Source organism: Nicotiana tabacum, chromosome 11 (genome assembly GCF_000715075.1).
Source record: "Nicotiana tabacum cultivar K326 chromosome 11, ASM71507v2, whole genome shotgun sequence".
Taxonomy (NCBI): domain Eukaryota; kingdom Viridiplantae; phylum Streptophyta; class Magnoliopsida; order Solanales; family Solanaceae; genus Nicotiana; species Nicotiana tabacum.
This window is the reverse complement of record NC_134090.1, coordinates 31,410,044-31,427,213: the sequence shown is the minus strand read 5'-3', so window position 1 is coordinate 31,427,213 and position 17,170 is coordinate 31,410,044. Positions and strand designations below refer to the sequence as shown.

Below are 17,170 nucleotides of genomic sequence, written 5' to 3'. Positions count from 1 at the left end.
TTCAGAACAAAAAGGCAACCCAAAGTCGATTCGCACACACTAACACAAATATTAGTCAAAAACAAATTAAAGCAGGATTATTCCAAAAAATATTTCCCAACTTATCTAAAACAAGTTTTCCATAACAAATCCAAAAGCTTAATAAGCCTAAGCCATTTGTGCAAACAGTCGCTGTATTGCCCAGTTCATCAAACAAATCAATGGGTGGAATGGATTTAAGGATCACAATGAGCCATTCCATGTCTCGAGCTACTTCTTGGTATTTATTTAGGAAAACGGGATGCATCTCAATAAAAAGTACTCATTCAATGTATTAATTCAAACGCAACCGGCAAAACTTTGATCCCACAGTAAACAAATGCTTGCAACGCCATCAGAGGATTTATAGACTATAACCCTCCCAATGGCAAAACAAGAACATTTCAGTGCAAACATTACAAAATACCTAATAAACTTCCTCTATGTGTTCGGACTCCGCATACTAAAGAGAAGCATAAAACATATAGGAACCGGCAAGTAAATGATTTATCTCTTCTTGGAGACACCAACAGTCTTCCCCCTGCGGCCAGTGGTCTTTGTGTGCTGACCACGTACACGAAGGCCCCAGTAGTGACGCAAACCACGGTGATTCCTGTGAGCAAGAGACATAATAAATGTAAGACATAAAACGCAACTCACAGAGCGACTACTTGTATAGCTAAGAAGTTAATAGCAAAAGCATGGCCTGATAAGACACCTGATCTTCTTCAGCCGTTCCAGATCATCCCTGAGTTTCATGTCAAGTGCATTAGATGTAACTTGAGAAAACTTGCCATCCTTGTAATCCTTCTGCCTGTTCAAAAACCAATCTGGGATTTTGAATTGACGAGGATTAGCCACAACCACCATCAAGCTATCAAGCTCTGCGGCAGAGAGTTCTCCGGCCCTACAGGAGATAGAGCAAACAGAAATTTATATAACCTTGCAACATGCTAAACTATAGGGCTCGAAAAGATCATATGGAACACTAAGCTCTTAACACAACACCTACTTCTGCATAATCACTTGGCGGTTTGAGTTCTTTCTTTTCAGAACACTATAAACAGGGATGATTTTAATTATGTAATCCTGGAAATTTCCATGGCACAGAGCAAGACAATATCATGACGGTACACCAACACGAAGATTTCAGTAAAGGGAAAAGAAAAAATTATTTGTGTAGATTTTGAGAAGAAGAAAAGGCTTCTTGTATTTATGTGTATGTTTACATCCCATGAGCAAGGGAATTTATACAAAGCTCCTAATGTTAATTAAGGAAATAAAATAAATCTATACAATCAATCCAGCTATCAAATCAAATCAGAACAAAATCAGATCACCTAAATATAATCAAATCTCCTGAAATCATGCTAATCAACACTCCTAAATCAAGTCCCCTTGAATCATGCTAATCAATTCTCTTTTCTTGGTACTATTACGGTTTCTACTGGAGTTACTAATGAATTCTCTTTTCTTGTTTCTTATTTTATTTTCGTCTTTCTGAGCGGAGGGTCTATCGAAACCGTCTCTCTGCCCCGATTGGGTAAGGTCTGCGTACACATTACCCTCCCCAGACCCCACTATGTGAAATTTTACTGGGTAGTTGTTGTTGTTGAATCATGCTAATCAACAATTTGATAGTAATTTAGGCAATCTGCAGATCCATTCATTGTAAAGATAAAACTGTTTGTTAGCAAGAAAGATGAGAAAAGACTCCACAAAAATCGTCCAAGAAAGAAATAACAATGTTTTTTCTCTTACTCAGCACGACAATGTGGAAGATGCTGCTCAGTGGGACGTGTTATCAAAGGTGAAAATCCAAGAACCAAGTATACGTTGAGATTTTACGAAAAAGCACAATTAAAGTGCGCACTTTTTGAGGAGAGATGGAACAAAGAAAAAGATCATATATGTAACACAAGAAAAAACCAATGAACACGAAAACCAATTACGTGAAACAAGAAACTGAAGAAACTATTATTAAGCAAAATAGAACAAGTAAAAAAAAAGCAGAGTATACCAGATATTCAGATGTCAGTCAAGTTTAACGAACCACTTTAAATTTTTCGTTCAGATGTCATTATGTCATACTTCATCCAGATTATATGAGCTTCTTGAGCAAAAATTTTCCCTATTCAAACAGTAAGATGTTTGTCCATAGCGTTATCACAACAGTTAATATATTATGTTTAAGGCAAGCCTTGGCTCCTTGGGTGCATGCAAGCAGAGTGAAACCCCCAACCTGCGTTACTTCGGCAATGCAGTTGGTGGGTCCATTCCCCAGAAAATAGGAGTATATCACTACTTTGAGGATAGCTCTCTCTTCGAAAAGCTAAGCAGCCAGCAGGTTCCAGTAGCCAATTATTCCTATGCACAGGTACACAAGACCCTCCTCAAAACAGTCGCCATACCAAAATCCAGCTTGACATACAAAGACAATCACCCACCGGCCACCATGGACCAAGCTCAGTCAGTCACTATCGTTTATATTTCCAAAGTATTTTCTTTGATCTACTTCTCATTTCAACTGATACTTTAAATAAATAACAGTCTATATTAGCATAAATAACAAACACCAAAGCTCTGTACTAACAACCATTGGTCCCTCTATAATTTCTTTGTCTCTCCTTTAGTTTCTCCAATATAATTTACTCCCAGCTTAGTCAGTGATGTCACATTTTATTTCATCTTCCAATTCCTTAAAAAGAGATCTATCAATTAATCAACTAAGCCACAATCCTAAACTAGTTGGAGCTAACATTATAAATGAATTAAACACTTTCAGCTATATCAATTTTAATTGACTACCTCTTAATTAGCAATTTCAATTTATTCCTTCAATGTGCTACCACTGCTTCCAGTTGAAAAATTAAAACGCAACAAAGTTTGACAGCAAATGCTACATTTAAGTAAAAAATATAGTGCAATAAACCACAATAAAAATGTGCAATGATGAAAATATCAATTTGAATCTAGATAATAACAATAATAATAATAATAATAACTGATAAAGAAAAAGGGAAAATGAAAAAAACTAACCTCTTGTTCATGTCGATATCGGCTTTCTTGCAAGCAATGTTAGCAAAACGGCGACCGATACCTTTGATAGAGGTCATAGCGAACATGATCTTCTGCTTTCCATCAACGTTCGTGTTTTGCACACGAAGAATGTGCTGAAACTCTTCGTTTGCAACCAACGACTATTTTTATTATTATTAATGCACCAAAACAACAAAATATAAACAGAATCAGTAAGCAAAGATAGCAAAAGTGCAGTTCACTAGAGAGAGAGATAGGAATTGTGTTGTTGAGGATCATACCATGGCTAGGGTTTCACTGCTTTCACAGTGCGGCTGCGGCTGCTTTAGTTTGAAAGAGATGCCAAGCTCCAAAGAAAACCCTAGATACGGAAGAAAAGAAATTTGCTTTGATACGATACATATATATATTTAAAGGGTAAGGGTAAATTTTGTAATTAGAAGTTCTCCTGTTAATTACTTCGATTCTCTTAATTAACACAAAAAAGCCTGTTTCGCCAAGTTTATCTAAGGTCAAAATTACTTCTTTTTTTCCAAAAGAAAAAATATTTTTTTCAAAGTTGAAGTATTTGGTCAAGCTTTTAGAAGAAGAAAAGTGGTTTTGAGTAAAAGCAAAAGTAATTTTGGAGAAGCAAAAAAAATAGTTTTTTCTCAGAATTACTTTTTTGGAAAAAACTTTTGAGAAAAAAAAAATACACTTATAAGTACTTTATGATAGTTTGGCTAAACACTAATTGGTGCTCATAAGTTTTTTCATAACATGTCTTGTCTAATCACCTCTCAGTATATCTTCGGACTACCATGCCCCCTCCTTGAACCCACCATAGTTAACCTCTCACACCTCCTCACAAGGGCATATATACTTCTCCTCTTTACGTGCCTAAACTATCTCAGCCTAGCTTCCCGTATCTTGTCCGCCATACATGTCACTCCCGCCTTATCCCGAATATCTTCATTCTATTTTATCCCTCCTAGTATAACCGTATATCTATCTCAGCATCCTCATCTCCGCAATTTTTAGCTTCTGAATATAAGAGGTCTTGGCTGGCCAATACTCTGCCATATACAACAGGATCGCTCCACTACTTTGAAAAATTTACCTTTTAAGTCTTGGCGGCACATTCTTATTGCACAAGAAGCCGGATGCGAACCTCCACTTCATCCACCCGCTCAAATACGACGAGTGACATTCTTGTCAATCTCCCAATTTCCTTGGATTATAGAACCAAGATACTTAAGACTTTCTTTGTTGGGTATGGCTTGTGGGTATAATGTCAGCCTCCCAAGTCACGTCACTAGACTTGCACCCCAAATATTATGTTTTAGTCCTGCTAAACTTGAAACCTTTAAACTCAAGGATCTACCTTCAGCCTAATATCAACATTGCATTGTATCTCATCAATCGGTACTATGTCATCTACAAATAGCATGTATCAAGGCACCTCCCTTTCAGAGTGTCATGTCAACTCATCCATCGCCAAGGCAAATAGGAATGGGTTAAGCGTTGATCGCTTATGCAACCCTGCATCTATTGGAAAGTGCCCCCGAGTCCCCTCCCACTGTTCTCACCCGGGGTTTGGCTCCACCGTACATGTTCTTAATCATCCTAATATATGCGGCAGGTAAACCTCTAGCCTCCAAGCATCTCCAAAGAACCTCCTTAGGAACGTAAAAATATATTAAAATCTCAATAAATATTAGATTTAAACTCATAATTTTAACAGTACAATGAGTTCAATGTTCAGAATCTTAAAACTTGAAGCCATTAATTTTAAATACTGAATTTGTGTCTAATCGTATATAATCCCCAAACTTCTTTATCTTTCCCATCGGCAATCGCCACAAAACAATAGCAACTAACCAAACTAAATTGGTACATTATTGAAGTGCAGAGCTTATTTCGCTAGTGTAGGAGTTCAATTTGAAAAATACAACTGGCAGCAAACTTCATAGCTTTGGAGTTGTGGCTCTTCCCGTTTTATTTTTTAATTTTTTATTCTTGAACAATTTTAAACCTGGGATTTCTTTTTGTAATTGTAAACTATAAAGTTATGGTCAATTAGCTTTAGGTATTAAAATCGCAGAGCTGTCATAATTGAAGGCTAAATGTGCTCGTAGGCAATTAAAATTTTATTGAGTTTAAATCCATAATAAAATTTGGATTTAATCTCAATTAAATATATTTTAGGCCAAATAAACATTATGAGATAATATAATTGAATTAATTATATAAGTCCAATATATATAGATTAAATAAATAAGTCTTAATCCATTGGGCTAACCCATTTAATTGGGCTAAAGTGATGAGCCCACTTCATTAAGCCCAAGATTTCATCTTCCTAGAGGCCCAAATTGATGCTCATATGTCAAATGACGTAGCGCGCCAAGTCAAACGGAAGAGCCAATAGGATCAGGCCACGTGTCAAACTGACAAGGCCTGCCAAGGAAAATTAAGAGGCCAATAAATTCGCGCCACGTGTGCAAGCGACATGTTCTAGCCAATCAAATGCGGCTTTATCACACTTCAATTTGATTGTCGGAAAGAGTTTGATCTTATCATAACTCTTCCTTTCCACAACTATAAATAAGGGTCTTCATAACCCAGAGAAGACACCAGAAGTTATAACAAGAAGCAAGAAAGAGCTCGTGAATCAAACACCGTAAATTTCTCTACAAGTTTCAAGCTTCAAGCAATCAAGTTCAAGTTCAAGAAATCAAGTTCAACCTCAAAAACGAAGAACAAATCAAGGTTCAAGGAGTACGAGTTCAAATCAAAGTTCGGGCCCCGAATTCTCTCCGAGATACATTGATTTTTCTCTTCCTTCTCACTAGACTTCTAGAGTGAGAAAACTCCATTTTCCAATCACTCACCACATCCCTTACCAATGAATATCATGCGAGCAAAGGATGACAGCAAATGACAGAAGAAGAAATGGACTAGTTAGATCGTAGCACTCACAAACTAAAGTCTTCTCAGCCAATAACAAACCAATCCTCAGTTGAACAAGTAAGTTTTCGTGATAAACTCTTTCCCCAACCATCCCCTATGCATACTGATTTTGACACGGATTTCCTTACCAAACTTACATTGAAGGATGAAACAGAAAACAAAACAAACTACCCCCATTTTATTCCCATCACCCAGAATGACAAATCTCGACTCTATTGCCCGGGGAACCAAGCTCTTATTATAACATTACTTGGCAAAAAAACTCCTTACCATCTTCTAAAACACAAAATAGAACAACTTTGGAAACTCAATGAACCTCTTATTCTCATTGATTTAGGTTATGACTATTATTTATTAAAAATAACAAACTCTATTAACTAAAACAACATCTTCCACAATGGACCTTGATTTATTGGATCCCAATACCTTACTATTCGACAATGGGATCCAAAGTTTAATCTGGCTACTGCTAATCTTAGCTTATCTACTATATGGATTCGTTTACAAGAATTACCCACTGAATATTACGACTTGGAAATTCTCAAAAAAATTGCTACTTGCATTGGTACCCTGTTAAAAATAGACACATGCACAGTTCATACCACTAGAGGTCATTACGCACGTCTTTGCATCCTTGCACTACTTGATACACCATTACCAAAAAATGTGTTATTAGGATCACGCCTACAGTAAATTTACTATGAATATGCTTTTTCCATTTGCACCGCTTTTGGATGCTTAGGCCATACTGATTCTCATTGTCCCAATATCACACATAACACACACTGCTAATCAAACTACCTTACCAAAGTCTTCTAACCCTACACCACCATCTCCTACCAAAGATAAATGGAAAACAGTTTTATATCAAACCTACATGCCATCTAATAAACAATACATTTCTCCAACCAAAGTACCCATCCTAAACCTAGCCCACCAAATATCATTTCTCTATCCAATAGATTTGCCTATACCACTTCAACTGAACACCCTGAACTCTATACATAGCCTACCACTATAGACACGCCCCTTTCAGTTAAAATATCAATACCTGATACAACACCTGTCATGCCACCCGCCGAAATCCCTCATCCCAATCATTACCTTTACATGAACACATCGCCTATTATTCCTAATGATCCTACCCCACCATCAAATGACTCTCTAAATAATATTCTTTTTCATTCACATACAATACCAGCTGATACCCAACCCACGCACCCTCTAATACGCCGTCAAAAATACAAAAGTAATGCTATCATTAATAACCTTACAAAACACAAAAATAAAGCAAAAAAAAAAAGACCCCCAAAATTGATCATCCAATTATACTTCCTAGTTCACTTACCAATTATAATCAATCATCATCATCAAACCCTATACAACCTATACTACCCCCAACACACACTCACACCACATGCAAAGCCATGCATCCAACAACAACACATTGCCGCCACATGCCACCCTTACCAATACTACACCACATCCCAACATGCAAGCCACCATTTCCAGTGACACCTTTCTTCCCTTGCTAAACATAAACGACACTACTCACACTCCAATTACCTCAAACAGTGAAAACCATCATGAACCTATACCACCTTCCCCTACGCCTACTTCTTCCACTCTTTCCCTACCATGCATTTCCGATGGTATAGACAATAATTACACCTCTTCTCCATTGCCACAAGCAATTACCACCACCAATACTCCGAATCACTACCTGCCACCTCGTCACTCCATTGATGAATCCTCAAACCTACAATTTTCCTTCCATCAACCTCATAATAATCCTACAACTCCTATAGTCGACATTTCAAACAATTATCATGGCAATACCCCAGTCATATCAGCCATTACACCACCACTGGCTTCACCGCCTCTCCAACCAATAGTCATAGATCACCCAAACCATACATTTACTCAATCCTCCTCCTCAAATATCCTTACATCCACTACCAATATTAACTCTACCATACACACTACACTTTCACATGTAGATTCCCCCACAATCACCAATGTATCCCCGTCAACACCAATATCCTCGTCGCCGCTCACATAGGCACCAGCAACACTACCACCACCACATGCATATTGCTCAATACACCCTACCACCTCCACTTCTTCTTCCATCAATTGCACCACTACCACCAGTTCTCATGTCTCCCCCACCAAACAACTTTCAACACCATTACAAGTACCTTCCTACTCAACCAAGCTTCCTCCCTCAACCACACATCACTCTCACTCCACCTCAGCCAGACATCTCCTTGATGCAACAACAGACAGTGATCCTTCTGGACAACACGGAAGCATTAACAAACATCATTCAATAAGCATCTTCATGCCCATGAACTACGAAGCTGTCATGCAAATACTACAACAACAGGAGATCATTACTCTAGAATTCCAAACACAACTACTCAACATTCATCAATAAAATGCTCACCTCGAACAAAACTACCACTCTTGGAATACACACCAACCTCACAACTGTTTGCCATGGTTTGTGCCTCACCACAACTAAGTGGTGGAACCACTACACCTACTGCCTCCACGCCAGGAGCAAGTACTAGTGATATTCCCAGTAACACCACCACCATCACCACCATTGGAGGAATTTTATCATCAACATGCACAAGAAGAAGAGGCAGATGCTCCGGAGATGTTCATGGAATCACTAACACTGAATGAATCCCTAACAATCTCCATGCCAAAAAATATAGAAAGAATTTTTTTATCTACATTTCACCACGTTTAGAAAGGACATCATTGAATATCCGCTTCGACCCTTACTACTTGGAGGAGAAATATGTGGTCCTCATGATACACATGTTTAGAGACACAATGTTGCCACAAGCTTTGTATCAACCTCAACATCTGCTCATGCACCTGGAGCTTTCATTACCGCAAGAGGGAACCTAACACAACAGTCATATTATGAAGATCATGCTATGGAACTGTAGGGGAGCAAATGGTTTGGAATTCCGTCGGAACCTATGATTTCTACTACAATCGAATAACCCATCTATATTGTGCCTCACAGAGACAAAGATGCAAGATCATATGTCACTATTCCAACAATTTGATTTTACTGATCTTATACAAGTTGCTGCGCATGGACACTCAAGAGGAATAGTTATTCTCTGGCGAGCATATGAACTCATTGTAGATCTGGTGGCCGTTACAAGTCAAGAAATGCATGCGTCTATTCAGGTTAGTCAATCTTCTCCCAAATGGTTTTTATCAGTTATTTATGCTAGTAACCAATATGTTAATAGGAAAATTTTATGGCAAAACCTTATAGAATTAAATAATTACATTACAAATTTAGCTTGGATCTTAAGTGGGGATGTTAATGAATTATGTTCAACATTCGATAAATTTGAGGGCAACCCTATTAGACTAAATACTACGGCTACTTTTAACACTTGTCTTAATTCTATTAATATGGTAGACCTTGGTTTTACTGGGTCCCGTTTCACATGGACCAACAAACCTAAAATAATTCCTAATGCCCATCTATCTAATGCATACCAAAGAAACAAACTAATTCTTAGAAAGACTGGACAAATTTTTTGCCAACGAACCTTGGCTCAATTTATACGAAGATGCTTATGTGTTACACCTGCCACGTACTCACTCTGATCACTGTCCACTAATATTCAACTTACAAAAATTGTTTTCCAAACCTACCTCTAATTTTAAGTTCGAAAAAATATGGCTTAGCCACCCAGATTTCCAGCACATAGTGTCGTCCCATTGGCACTCTAGTCACTTGTATTTCAACTCTCTTAACAACTTTAATAATCACATTAAAAAATGGAACCTCCACACTTTTGAAAATATATTCTACAAAAAGGAAATATTTCTCTCCAGAATCGGAGGCATCCAACGAATGAATCCTAACCGAAAAAACTCATTCCATTACAACCTAGAAAATCATTTAATAGTTGAATTAGATATCATTCTAAAAGCTAAAGAAGATTTTTGGAAACTAAAGTTTAGGTTCAATGGCTAAATGAAGGAGACGCAAATACCAAATTTTTTCACCTTACAACTATCCACAGACGTAGATGCAATCGTATCCTTGGACTACTTGATAGGGTAGGAAATTGAAAGTTTGATCTTAACATCATTCACAATACGATTATTGACCACTTCCAATTCTTATCCTCATTATACGATTATACACTACCCAGCTCATATCGACCCTATATTCTTATCCTCATTATCATTATAATGTATTCCCTAATAATATACACCAACATCTCACTAAACCTCTTACCCCTAATGAAATCTACAAAGCAATATCTTCCTTCCAACCATTCAAGGCACTTGGGCCAGATGGCCTGCATCCTTATTTCTTCCAAAATTTATGGGAATGCTTTCTCTGCAGCTACTATCCCAGATGATCTCAACCAAACTTTTCTAACCTTAATCCCCAAGGTTCATCATCCTGAAACTATTGCTCAATATCGTCCTGTAGGAATATGTAATACAATTTACAAAACAATTACTAAAATTGTTATTAATCGTATTACACCTTACTACCTACTATTATTAGTCCTGCACAAAGTAGTTTTGTACCAGGGAGATGTGCCAATGATAATGCTATTATAGTACATGAAGCAGTACACTCCTTCAAAAAATAAAAAGAAAAAATTGAAAATATGATAATAAAAATAGACCTTGAAAAAACCTTTGATCGATTAGAATGGTTCTTTATTCGCTTTTCACTACATCAACTAAATTTTCAACCATATTTAATCAAACTAATCATGTTATGTGTCTCAACATCTACCATATCAATAATAGTTAATGGCAAACCTACCAATTTCTTACAACCATCATGGGGCATCAGGCAGGGAGACCCCTTAAGCCCATATGTTTTTATCATTTGTATGGAGTCACTCTCCCGTTTGATTGACCATGATGTTGATTGTTTATAATGGTCACTTGTTAAACTATCATAAAATTATCACCCCTTTCACATCTACTGTTTGCAGACGACCTAGTCTTATTTGCCAAAGCAACTGAAAAAAATGTACACACAATCAAACATATCTTCAACCAATTCCACCTCCATTCAGGACAACGTATTAATTTCGCAAAATCAAAACTTATTTTTTTCTAACAATGTTCATACACATACTCAAAATGCACTTTCCACACTATTAAATATCCAGCCCACCATTAACTTTGAAATATATCCAGGCCTGCCTATCACCAACACAACACCAACTTCTACTGATTATCAATATCTAATAGATCAGTTGACTCGGAAACTAGCAGGATGGAAACAAAACTTCCTTTCATTTGCTGGCAGAACCACCCTCATCAAATCTGTTCTAAATATTATCCCCACGTATGTCATGCAAATAAATATTCTCCCAATTAAGACAATAAATAATTTAGAATAAATTCAAAGAAACTTCCTCTGGGGCTCTTCTCCGGCTAAACAAAAGCTTCACCTTATTAATTGAGACAAAATTACTACTCCTAAAACTTATGGGGGGTTAGGAATCCAAAAACTGTATCCCAAAAATCTCTCTTTAATAATGGCCCTCCTTTGGCGTTATTACCAAAATACTACCACTCCTTGGGCAACTACCCTACATTTTAAATATCAATCGTATCTCAATCAAACTCACCCTCACTTCCCTCACCCTCAAATAAACTTTGCTTCCTACATTTGGAAAAGCATGGCCAAAACTTACCCCTACTTCAAACAAGGACTAGGTTGGAATATCACCATTGGTACCCAAATTCAACTATGGTCTGGCTATTGGTTACCTACGCACCAAACTTTACGCCATCTCATACATGATCCTCTCAATCGCAATAAGGACAACCTTCCACTGAGCTCAATTCTTCCAAATGGCTTGTGGAATCTCCAAACATTATCCTTTCCAATACCACACCATCTACTCTCACTCATTCATCATGTTTTACTGAACCCAATAGCCACACCTACTGACCAATACTTTTGGCACCCCTCATCTACCGGAGATTTCTCCACATCCACTGCTTATGCCTTCATAACTCCTACTACACCTAACCAACATCCTCCAAAACCCATAACTTGGATACAGAAAATACATTCAACCAACTAAATTAAGCATTTTCTTTGGCTTATGCTACAACATAAATTACCAACCCTTACATTTCTATCTAATCGAAATCTTACCAATGATCCCACCTGTCCAGTCTACCGACAAGCGCATGAAGATATTCTTCATATATTTTTCAATTATACCACGGTATAAGACATATGGCAATATCTAAACCTCCCACGGCCACCACAAATCATTCTCAATTGGATCAAACAAATATGTCTGCCCACCACCACTAATACTAATACAATTCCATTTTCTATTCTAGTTCCCATTACTTTTTGGCATATTTGGACCAATCATAATAATAATATCTTCAATAATGCAACTCTAATGTTAATCCCCTTACTGTATACAACCAGGCAGCTCAATATTATTACCTCACGACTTCAGTGAATCCAAAACGAAAGATAACTACTGTTACTCCAATAAAATGGCAGCCCCTGCCCCAAAGCTTCTACAAGTTAAATATTGATGGGGTTTTTGATAAACATAACCACATGGGGGAGCTTCTGGAGTTTTCATAATGCCTCTGCTTGGGTGTATTGTTCACTAAACCACTAAGCCACACAGATATTTTTCAAGCTGAACTGTTTGCCCTGTACCATGGGCTACAACTAGCACATCATCAGAATTTACGACCCTTACAAGTGGAAACGGACTCTCAGGTACTCATTCACATCCTAAATACCACCCCACTTAAACACTCACATATTATTTTTAAATGCAGGTCGATGCTCCAGGATCTCCAGGTAATTCAGCTACAATACACATTTAGGGAAGGCAATACTGTGGCCGACACTAGCCAAGCATGGGAAGACAACCAAAGATTTCCAAACTACTGATGTTATCCTTGTTGATGATCCACCTTCTTTTGCTTTACCGCTGCTAGCTAATAATGTAATAGGAACTGTAACTCTACGTTCAGTTCCAAACCTTGTAATGCACTAGTTATGTTTTAATATAAACGCCTTCTTAGCAAAAAAATCAAAGTTCGTGCTAGTTGAATTCAAGATCATCGTTCGTGGAAACAAATATAGATTCAAGATCAAGCTCAAAGGCCCTTGAATTTATTTACTATTGGAAGGAAGAATCAGAGGATTCATAGAGATTGTAACACTCAAATATTTAAAATAAAATACTACGATTGTTGCGATATTATTCGGTCTTGATTTTTTTTTTCTCGACGCAAATTTATTGTTTATAGTGCTAAGTCGAATAATAATGTATATAAAAGGTATATAAATTTGGTAGATCATTTAGGCTGTCTCAAAAAATCTAAATTAAGTTCACCCCTGTAATGACAGATAATGTAACTAACCCTAACATTAGTCACTCATGGGACCACACCACTATTCAACCACGTACACCTGCTAGCCCACCTTCACTAGCAACTAAAAACCCTTTCTCCTATCTAGACGGGTTAGACATTCCTACTGAAGCAACTATTAGTGGGCCTATAAGCCCACATTTACACACTGACAATCTAACAGATCCAACAATAGCTCTATGTGTACAAGCCCAACAAGCAAGCCCAAACTATACAATCACAAATGTCCAAACCACTACCTTAACAAACAATGAATCCAGAAAAGACTCACACAGTATGAATCCTACCTTCCCATGCATAGACGACATCTATTATTTCTACTCAAGCCCATGCACAGATGGACACTCAACCTCTCTTATCACACTTTACCCTAGCCCATACATGTGGCTCAACTAACAATTTAACTTGCCCTCTAAACGACACATCAGCAACCACCTCTGACACCATATCCACATAATCCATCTCTTCTGTTTTCTCAGCCGTCTCCTTGCATGCCACCCCTTCTCCTCCAATAACAGATGATTCTACCAATATCACACGCAATACCTCTACTACTCCAATGGAACATCATGATTCCTTTTCATGTGAAATTCCATTATCACTCTGTAACCCTACGCCAACTTTACCACACACAACTCAACCTCTCCCACTTCAAAACCTAGCTATACCCATCAAGAACGTATACCCCCAGACTACTATATCAATATCAAACCACTCCAGCAACAATGCAACGACCCTGGTACACACCACTCAGAGAGAGACTTCAGATAAACAACCAATATTTCCAATTCCTACGCCTCACAATGAACGGACCACCACATCCAAATCCAATAACCCCTCTCATCTACACCTCCCAAACTCCCCCACTTGACTATCCACTTCAGTTATGGCTCAAGATGGGCCTCCAGGGGTATGCACTGATATTCACGATGGAACTCAATAACCAGGAAGTAATACTACTTGTTCAAAACCCAATCCACCTAGCGGAGATAGTGACAGAGGGTATGCGCCTGGGGAATGGAGGCGTATGCTCAGAGGCAGTGGTACTCCACTCAAACGCTACTCCTGCTCGACCAGCACAGTCCCTCTTCCTCAATAACATCACCATGGGCACATCCCCCGACTCCCCCGGTCCACACTCTCAACCAGACAATGAGGCTACTCCCTTTCTATCCGCCACACCACACGGGGATGATCTATGCTCCATGGTTCCAGCACATGAGCTCCTTCACACCACCACAACACCCCATGTCTCCAACCAACATACAAGATCCAATACCCCCCATACATAGTCCACCCACCACTCCCCCTCCATCACCCAACGCACTAAGCGACCAAACTCGCTTAGAACTAGCACAAATAATGGAGGAGATGGGGGAAACACAGACATAATTTATATGGCTAAAGGGAATCTATCTCTGCAGCCTCAAAGAGCAGTACGCAAAAAAGTTCATTCTCAAATGCCCCCAAAGCTAATATCATGTAGTCTCAACTTGAGGGCAACTACAAACCAAGAAGTGGGGAAATATGCCATGATCATAATCCCAACACTGAGACAGACAAATCCCATGAACTCCCCAGTTCATGTGACATCTGCCCAACCACTGGGAGGGACGACTGACTTCACTGAAAATACCAACTCACAATCCATAATGAATCTCATAGTATAGAATTGTAGAGATTCACAAAATGCGGAGTTTCGGAGACAATTTCGCTCACTACTAGATAACTATAGGCCAGTCTTAGTTGTCCTATTGGAAACTCGTATGCACGACCACACTATTCTTAAGAATGATTTCAACTTCTTCAACATGTCTCAAGTTTCTTCACAAGGTCTGTCAGGTGGTGTAGTTATCATGTGGCATGCTAACCTAGTTACTGCGGATGATATCAACATGACCACCCAAGAAACACACTACATGGTCCAGCTATAGCCTAACCCCTACAAAGTGGTTATTTTTATCAATATATGCAAGTAACTCTACTTATTTACGAAAAGTACTTTGGGATAATTTAAAATGTATATAGGATTCCTATAGGGGTCCTTGGCTAATCGGGGGATTTTAATGAAGTAATTAGAGCCAATAAAAAATTTGGGGGCAACCTTATTAGCAATACGAGGGCAAATGCTTTCGCCCAGTGTATAAATTATTGTAAGTTAGTCGACTTTTTGAGGGTGGTCGCTATATATGGACTAACAAACATCGACATGGTTACACTATCCTAGAAGGACTAGATCGGCTTCTAGCAAACAATGATTGGCTAACCCTATTTCCTGAAGCAGTAGTACAACACCTCCCTCGTACATATTCAAACCATTGTCCTTTACTTGTAACACTCCAACCCAACGGAATCCCTAAGCAAGGAATCTTCCGATTCGAAACGGAATCCCTAAGCAAGGAATCTTCCGATTCGAAAAGTTTTGGACAACACATCCTACATTCAAAAATGTAGTACAACAATCCTGGCATAATGCCTCCACATTAATAGAAGATACTGATAAATTCCAAAATAATGTTACGTATTGGAATAAACATACTTTTGGCGACATCTTTACAAAAGAAATATAAATTACTTGTAAGAATTAATGGGATTCAAGCTTCAATACACTACCCTACTAGTAGGTTCCTAGTAGGTTCCTACAAAACTTAGAGATTCAACCATCACATGAATTTAGTGGGCTACGAAAACTGGAGGAAGACTTTTGAAAGTTAAAATCCCGTACCCTTTGATTACATGAAGGTGATGCCAATACTAAATTTTTCTACATGACTACTTTACAGAGGCATAGACATAATCGTGTCAACGCTCTCAAGGACAGTGTAGGAAACTGGACGTTCGATCCTATACAAATTAAACAACAAATCTACACGTATTTCAATCAATTATTTAACACGACACAATCCTCTAGCACTAACTTCACCTTGCTTCACCTACCAACTCCTCATTAACCACTACAGATCAACAAAAATTATCAGCATCCTTAACCATATCTGAAATAAGTCAAGCCCTTCATTCTTTTCAACCTATCAAGGCGCTTGGCCCAGATAGTATACATTCATATTTCTTTCAAAAATATTGGAAAGAAGTAGGTCAGTCCGTTGTACTCCTATGTCAAAAAGCTTTCAAACAAAATAAAATTCCACCGGAGATAAACAAAACCTACTTGTGTCTAATACCAAAAATAAAAAATGCAACCTCAATTACCCAATATCTCCATATCAACCTTTGCAACACCATCTACAAATTGATCACCAAAATAATAGTGATTCGTCTCAAACCATTTCTACATAAAATTATAGGCCCTACACAGTCTAGTTTCCAACAAGGGAAGCGCGCCTCTGACAATGCAATCCTTGTCCACGAAATTCTTAACCATTTTCAAAACAAAAAAGAAAAGAGGCAACACAAGTCACATGCTACTCAAACTAGACCTGAAAAAACTTTTGATAAGTCAGAATGGTGTTTTATCAAGAATACTCTCTACTATTTTAACCTACCAAACACACTCATCTCCTTAATAATGTCTTGTATTACAATGTCCTCCATATCTATCTAGATAAAGAGCACGCGTACAACCTACTTTCAACTGTCAAGGGGTATAAGACAAGGGGATCCACTATCGCCATATATCTTTATTATGTGTTTGGAACGCCTCTCCCGCAATATCTTTTAGTCAGTTGATTACTGTAAGCACGTGATTTTTGCTTCACGGACA

The 17,170-nt window shown here is 38.0% G+C and overlaps 1 protein-coding gene across 1 annotated transcript; it reads right to left on the bottom strand.

The window, feature by feature from the left end:
• Positions 1–287: 287 nt before the first annotated feature.
• LOC107777446 (small ribosomal subunit protein uS13z/uS13y/uS13x) lies at positions 288–3,467 on the bottom strand. Its single transcript, XM_016597469.2, has 4 exons — positions 3,339–3,467; positions 3,058–3,218; positions 737–925; positions 288–631 (listed from the first exon to the last, which is right to left on the bottom strand). The coding sequence occupies exons 1-4, from the start codon at positions 3,339–3,341 to the stop codon at positions 526–528; spliced, it is 459 nt and encodes a 152-aa protein (XP_016452955.1). The 5' UTR covers positions 3,342–3,467; the 3' UTR covers positions 288–525.
• Between the last annotated feature and the right edge of the window lie 13,703 nt (positions 3,468–17,170).

Excerpts from the sequence above, each read along its gene's own strand:
- LOC107777446 (XM_016597469.2), bottom strand. Across the intron at positions 926-3,057 it reads GATATCGACATGAACAAGAG|GGCCGGAGAACTCTCTGCCG; the intron begins GTTAGTTTTTTT and ends TATCTCCTGTAG. Across the intron at positions 632-736 it reads GAACGGCTGAAGAAGATCAG|GAATCACCGTGGTTTGCGTC; the intron begins GTGTCTTATCAG and ends TCTTGCTCACAG.